At 39.7% G+C, this 7,500-nt stretch overlaps 1 protein-coding gene across 1 annotated transcript in view; it reads right to left on the bottom strand.

Annotated features, from left to right (window-relative positions):
- The window catches only part of LOC137976065 (serine/threonine-protein kinase 36-like), a 42,526-nt gene that overhangs the window by 1,738 nt on the left and 33,288 nt on the right, over positions 1–7,500 (bottom strand). Inside the window, exons 29-32 of the mRNA XM_068823331.1 lie at positions 4,633–4,753; positions 4,059–4,119; positions 650–779; positions 229–301 (exon numbers count right to left, since the gene is read on the bottom strand). Of these exons, the coding sequence (XP_068679432.1) occupies positions 229–301; positions 650–779; positions 4,059–4,119; positions 4,633–4,753 (385 nt within the window). The remainder of the gene's footprint in view (positions 1–228; positions 302–649; positions 780–4,058; positions 4,120–4,632; positions 4,754–7,500) is intronic.

Below are 7,500 nucleotides of genomic sequence, written 5' to 3'. Positions count from 1 at the left end.
TTGGCAAGAAACGTTCAAAAAGTCTTACGGTGCACGAAGCAGCATAAACAGATACATCCATAGATCAAAAGGACTTTGCCGAGTGCTGGAACAAGTTGATACAAAACGTAAAGAACACTTTGGGTTTGCCTTTAAGATACGCACGGTAGTCTACCATACTGTTTCGTAAGGTTTGGCAGGAAAGCTGACAGAAACCAAAGTCAATTAGTTTGATAATTCATTACATACCCGTGAGGTGCCTGGCTCTTGATCAGTTGTTGGTATTGACTTGGTGAATGTCTCACCATATTGCCTAATGCGCCTGAAAGGGAAAAAAACATCATTTTAGGACAATGTTTTTGTTTAGGGTTCCCTTGGACTTCTTATGCCGTTCATGCATGAACAGCAAAATGCTTGCGTTTTACAACCTTTGCCGTTCTGGGGGAAGGGGGGAGAAGAAGTAATTCACAACATCTACAAAACTGTGCGAAATCGCTCTCACGATTTGCTCTGAGCAAAGACACTATAAATCTTCACATTCAATAGCCAGTTATCGTTTATCGCCGCCATCATAATAATCCCTATTTTAGATTTCATTTCAATAGACCATATTCGTATTTTCAGTATTGGTCCAGAATAATTCTATCTCAACTCTGGAAGTGTTCCTTACCCGCAGCATTAGCTCTTGTCCTAGCAACAGAATCCGTCAGCAGGTCGACCAACATAGGAATGGCAGGACTGAGTGCCGTGTACAGAGAGTCGCTGTGGTATGCAGCATTACCAATAGCGAAACTGGCGGTCTTGAAAAAGAGGAAGGAAGAAGGGAACGTCAAGTTCTTTACCTGAGAGAAACCGGCCTTAAATAGTTTCTTCATGCTTTCCCTTGGCTTCTTTTTTCTTCATTACAACGATGCCAGATTGGCTCAATTTATACTAGACACGGATCATCGATCTGGGACAATCTTGGGCAAAGAACAGTACATAGTTCGCCTGATGATTCGTCTGTGCATAAACGGGCAAACAGGCAGACGGATCATCCGTCCAGGCAGACTATCAAGATAATCGGGAGTTTTAGCAAGGACATGAACAACTACAGCGTCAGTTCAAAATATATGTATCCTAAGTATTTCGACTGCTGGCCGATCCACTGGCATATCAGCTTTGCTATCGACAATTAGTATCATCCAACTAGTAGACTAATGCAAATCCCGCATTTTGACTGGCTACGCTACTAGAGGACTATTAGTAAAAGTCCTCGAGTAGCGAAAAGCGTCACGCTTTCTTTAGTTTTATTCCCAAATAAATATTTCTTCAACTTAATTGCATTTGCTAACTTTGTTATTGCCTTTTCTGTCCGACTAGTTGGGTGATACTAAAATGCCCCCTTCGCCCTCAAGGGCTACGGGTCTAAGTGTTAATTAGTATATACTAAAACAGTGGATAGCGTTGAATACGCGCTCTGATTGGCTACGCAAACTACGAATATCCCTTTGCTATTCACCTCCGAGCAACTCGTGGGGAATTTGCGCCAGAAAATATTGTAATCGTTGCAGGAATAAATGAGACAAAATAATCTTTTTGTGCTGTATTATTCTCACTGTTTTAATATATATACTAAAATAACTTTTCGGATAGTGGGGACTACTACTACTACTACTACTACTACTACTACTACTACTACTACTACTACTACTACTACTACTACTACTACTACTACTACTACTACTACTACTACTACTACTACTACTACTACTACTACTACTACTACTACTACTACTACTACTACTACTACTACTACTACTACTACTACTACTACTACTACTACTACTACTACTACTACTACTACTACTACTACTACTACTACTACTACTACTACTACTACTACTACTACTACTACTACTACTACTACTACTACTACTACTACTACTACTACTACTACTACTACTACTACTACTACTACTACTACTACTACTACTACTACTACTATACTACTACTACTACTACTACTACTACTACTACTACTACTACTACTACTACTACTACTACTAGTACTACTACTACTACTGCTACTACTACTACTACTACTACTACTACTACTACTACTACTACTACTACTACTACTACTACTACTACTACTACTACTACTACTACTACTACTACTACTACTACTACTACTACTACTACTACTACTACTACTACTACTACTACTACTACTAGTACTAGTACTACTACTACTACTACTACTACTACTACTACTACTACTACTACTACTACTACTACTACTACTACTACTACTACTACTACTACTACTACTACTACTACTACTACTACTACTACTACTACTACTACTACTACTACTACTACTACTACTACTACTACTACTACTACTACTACTACTACTACTACTACTACTACTACTACTACTACTACTACTACTACTACTACTACTACTACTACTACTACTACTACTACTACTACTACTACTACTACTACTACTACTACTACTACTACTACTACTACTACTACTACTACTACTACTACTACTACTACTACTACTACTACTACTACTACTACTACTACTACTACTACTACTACTACTACTACTACTACTACTACTACTACTACTACTACTACTACTACTACTACTACTAATAATAATAATAATAATAATAATAATAATAGAACTTTATTTTAACACAATAATGTTTAAAGCTGAATAGCTTTTGGGGTCGTGTACAAATGAAATCAAACCTTATTAATACATATCAAATCAAATGTTGGTTTTTTTTGTAGTAGGCTGGACATAACCCCAAGTATTAGCGACATATCCCATAGATACACACGGCCCCAACAAATTGACCTGCTCCGGCCTAACTATGTGGTTTCATATCTCAGTTGGTAGAGCATAGCACCGGCAGAGGGAGCCACCTGAATTTTTCAGGTTTCTATGAGGGACAATTACTTGAATGGACCTTTTTAGCTTGTGAGTTTTGTTTTCCTATTTCAGACCACGTGATGTTACTCTATGGAACAGTTTCTTTCAAATGCCGTCTTGTGCACGTGCATATGTATGCATAACTTATGAAAAAACAAAAGGAAAATTCCCTCGGGAAGATCACGTGGTCTGAAATGGGAAAACAAAACGTAAAAGCTAAAGAGGTCAATTGTCCAGATACGTGCGAAGATCATCTCTCTCCTTCGCATATCCCATTTACGAAGTGAAATAAGCTAAGGGGCTGTTTACATGATACTGGGGCGACTTTTGCACCGGCGCGAGTTCACTCCGGTTCCCTCCCTTAATTCTGTATTTGTTTACATGATATCACCGAAAAAAGTCATGCTGAGGCGACTCACACAGGCGCGAGTTCACCCCGGTTCCAGCACCAGAGCGAAAATTTCGTTCCGGCGCGAAATCTCGCAACTGTATCATGTAAACGAGGAACGACCACTCGTTTCGGTGTGAAATCGGCCTCTCGTTGGGCTGGAACGGGTAGCACATGCGTACTTTTCCTGATAGACGCCATATTTGCAAAAGGCCTTTTTCGATATATTAAAATTCAGCTTGATATCGAGTCAGTGAGGACAAAGACAAAGGAAAGTGGATGCTATGTAAATATTTTTCACATTAATAGACTTTTTTACCGATACGGCGGCCATTTTGATTTCTGTCGTTTCGAATAGCCATTATGGGATGCCCAGGGGGCAAATACACATTAATTTGCCCCCTGTGCATCCCATAATGTCTTTCGAAACAATAGAAATCAAAATGGCCGCCGTATCGGTAAAAAGGTCTATTCCCACGTGTTTCTATTGTCTTTGTCCTCACTGCCTCACTTTCAAGCTGAATATATTTGATATTTCGAAAATGGCCTATTTGGAGTCACGCTTGTATTCTATCGATATGTGGTGTCCCTTCAGGTAAACACGATACGAATTCACCTCGTCATCATGTAAATGCAGTATCAAGAAGTCACCCCGGTGTGAAACTCGCGCCGGTGCGAGTTTTCTCACGTAAACACCCCCTAATATATAAGAAGAAACTGATAACAGAGAAACAGAATGTCAAAAAAAAAATCCACCTTGCGAACGTTCGAATCTTCGTTTTTGAGACACCTTATCAAAGTGTCTAACAGACTTGTTCTGGAAGAAAAGAAAAAAGAGGAACATAATCAGTGATTTGACGCCTTCAATAATGCTCCCATGTTCTTTTGTTTCCATCATAGCTCTTTTCCTCTCACCACCCCCTCCAAACATTCTCGTAGATGCTAGCAATGTAAGGCCACGGCCAAAAATTTTGAACCGCTGTCTTAAGAATTGTGTAACGGACCCAAGTTTACTCAGCTCTGATAAGCGAGGTTCAAGAATACTCAAGAGATGAAATATAGGGGCAAAGAGCACGATTGGCGATTTTCTGTGATCTACCAGCTGCATGATGCTCCTCCGAACATAATATCTGCGTCATTTTATATCTCCCGACCTAAGTTTTCACCCGTCGGATTCTGCATCAAGGATAGTCTTCCAAAAATAATAATAATAAAGTTTTTCTTGCGTTGCACGTTGGATTCGTGCGTCGTACTTGTGTGTTCCTGAAAGATTTTTGATAGACTTTAGAACAACAAAATGATCATTTTATGGTCAATGTTACTCCCCTACCTCTGAAGAGCTGGATAGAAAATTGCAGAGTGCCGGAGAACGTTACCCAACATGCAACAGGTGTTGGCAACGATTGAAGAGTTGGGGTGTACCAAGAGGTTGTACAAGGGGTCGTATGATTCTAAAAATAAAAATTCAGCCAAAGTCAACTACGAAACCACGATCTCTAAGTCGTGAACACACATTTGTGCATCATGGTTGTATTTTGAAGATTGAGGCTTGTGGAAATGGACAATGCAAATTGATTAAAATATCCGTTCGGTTCCCAGCGTATTTACGAAAATACACTTTAGAACACTTTATTTATAGGGTGCATAATTATAGTAGAAAAAACTTTACTCTCCCTTATGACCACTCTCCATAGGGGCTTTTCAGGGCCAATGAGACAATAAACGAAGCGACAGAACAGAACAGAACAACAACTGATGAGAATCCCAACTTGCCGGAGGCAAACCAGTTGGCTATTTACACGTTCAGCCAAGAAGATGAACCTGGGACTACCAGGATAAAATTCAAAGAATCATCAGAACGGGTCTTGGACTCGGGATCTCTGGATCTCAAGGCAAGCGCCCTAACCACTGATACGCACTGCCTCCTAAAATGAAGCACGCCTTAACCATTGACACATGCAGCCGCCTTTTGCAATATGCATGTAAAGAGTAAGAGTGCGTACTTTTGAAGGAAACCCTATTTAAGTATTATTCTCTAAAACGCGCGTTGGCTGAGATCGTACATAGCCAACGCCGAGGCTAGCATCGAGTTGGTTGTAACCAATATGTATTAAGTCAAAGTGTTCACAGAATAATGGTTTGATTACATTTCATTTAACTCTGAACTGTTTCAATGGTCGGACGTTGTTTCAACAATGGGATTTTGGTAAACCGCAAACTGAAATTTGCGTTTTACCGAAAAATAGTAGAAACCGATTTGATTTCGGCTGATGTTTTGCCTCTTGGCTACAGATACCGAACAACTCGTCAAAAGAGAGAGGAAAAAAAAAAATAAAATAAAGTGGTGCATTAATATAGCGCCCTTATCACAACGTCTCAAAGGCGCTTTACAATGGTCAATTTACCCCCAGCAGACTGGAAGCATATACAGTAAAGTGAGATTAAAGTAAGATTAAAATCATTTTCATGCATTTCGGACAAGCAGTAACCTGGCGTTTGCCGTTTCACCGAAAAGAAATGCTAAAATCTCTCTATCTAATGAGATATGTCCAGAAATGCACACAACAACAAAAATGGCAAAAATGAGAAAATGTTGGCGAATTTGGCAAATATGGCGAAAATGACAATTTTGGCACAATCGCCAACGAGGCAAAGCACAAAGCAGTGAAGGGGCACCATAAAAGTTGGCGAAAGCGGCGAATTTGGCAAATATGGCGAAAATGACAATTTTGCCTCAATCGCCAACAAGGCAAAACACAAAGCAGTGAAGGAGGCCCATAAAAGTTGGCGAAAGCGGCGAATTTGGCAAATATGGCAAAAATGACAATTTTGCCACAATCCCCAACGAGGAAAAACAGAAAGCAGTGAAGGGGGCCATAAAAGTTGGCGAAAGCGGCGAATTTGGCAAATATGGCGAAAATGACAATTTTGTCACAATCGCCAACGCGGCAAAGCGCAAAGCAGTATAGGGGCCCCATAAAAGTTGGCGAAAGCGGCGAATTTGGCAAATATGGCAAAAATGACAATTTTGCCACAATCGCCAACGAGGCAAAGCACAAAGCAGTATAGGGGCCCCATAAAAGTTGGTGAAAGCGGCGAATTTGGCAAATATGGCGAAAATGACAATTTTGCCACAATCGCCAACGAGGCAAAGCACAAAGCAGTATAGGGGCCCCATAAAAGTTGGCGAAAGCGGCGAATTTGGCAAATATGGCGAAAATGACAATTTTGCCTCAATCGCCAACGAGGCAAAACACAAAGCAGTGAAGGGGGCCCATAAAAGTTGGCGAAAGCGGCGAATTTGGCAAATATGGCAAAAATGACAATTTTGCCACAATCGCCAACGAGGCAAAGCACAAAGCAGTATAGGGGCCCCATAAAAGTTGGCGAAAGCGGCGAATTTGGCAAATATGGCGAAAATGACAATTTTGCCACAATCGCCAACGAGGCAAAGCACAAAGCAATGAAGAAATGAGGGGGTCCATAAAAGTTGGCGAACGTGGCAAACAAAATTAATGAAAGAAGAATTCGATCTCCAGTGCTGTTTCAAATGTTTGACCTCAAATTACAAAAGTTCATTTCTTTAATTTTAATGATTTTAGAAAATTAACAACCAGCATGAAGAACAAGGGAAAGAGGAATTTGGCAAAATAGGGAGATATGGGAAAGGGACGTAGCTCCAAATAACAAAGTCATGGCAAGGTTGTCATTTGTGACAGCGCTGGAACAATTTAATTACTGACATATATAACTGCCTCGTACTCTGACAATTCATCCCGGCGTTGTCAATCAATGGTTTCCGATAATCGATACAATCAATAACAATCAATAATAATCAATAACAATTAATCGATTGGTATTGGAAATCGATAAAAATCGTAGACTTAGAGTTGTGTGAGTATCGATTTCTATTGATTTTCATCGATTGTTATCGATTATTATTGATTTTTATTGATTATGAAATTTGTCATTTTCCTAAATAAAACGCACCATATGAATGAACAAACCATTCAGTTATCTTTATTTGTTGTGTTTTATGTTAAATTTGTAGTATTTTTACCCCTTATTACTATTGTAAGCCCACTTAAATTACTAGACTCTGATCGTCTCGAAACAAGAACAAAATTGTTTTCAAGTCTCTTCAGTGTCACTCTCTTCCAGCTTGTTAATTGGTTGAGGAAATTGTTTTTGTGTGCGC

The sequence above is a fragment of the Montipora foliosa genome, chromosome 11 (assembly GCF_036669935.1).
Source record: "Montipora foliosa isolate CH-2021 chromosome 11, ASM3666993v2, whole genome shotgun sequence".
Taxonomy (NCBI): Eukaryota; Metazoa; Cnidaria; class Anthozoa; order Scleractinia; family Acroporidae; genus Montipora; species Montipora foliosa.
The sequence above is the reverse complement of the archived record's forward strand: the minus strand, read 5'-3'. Positions and strand labels throughout refer to the sequence as shown.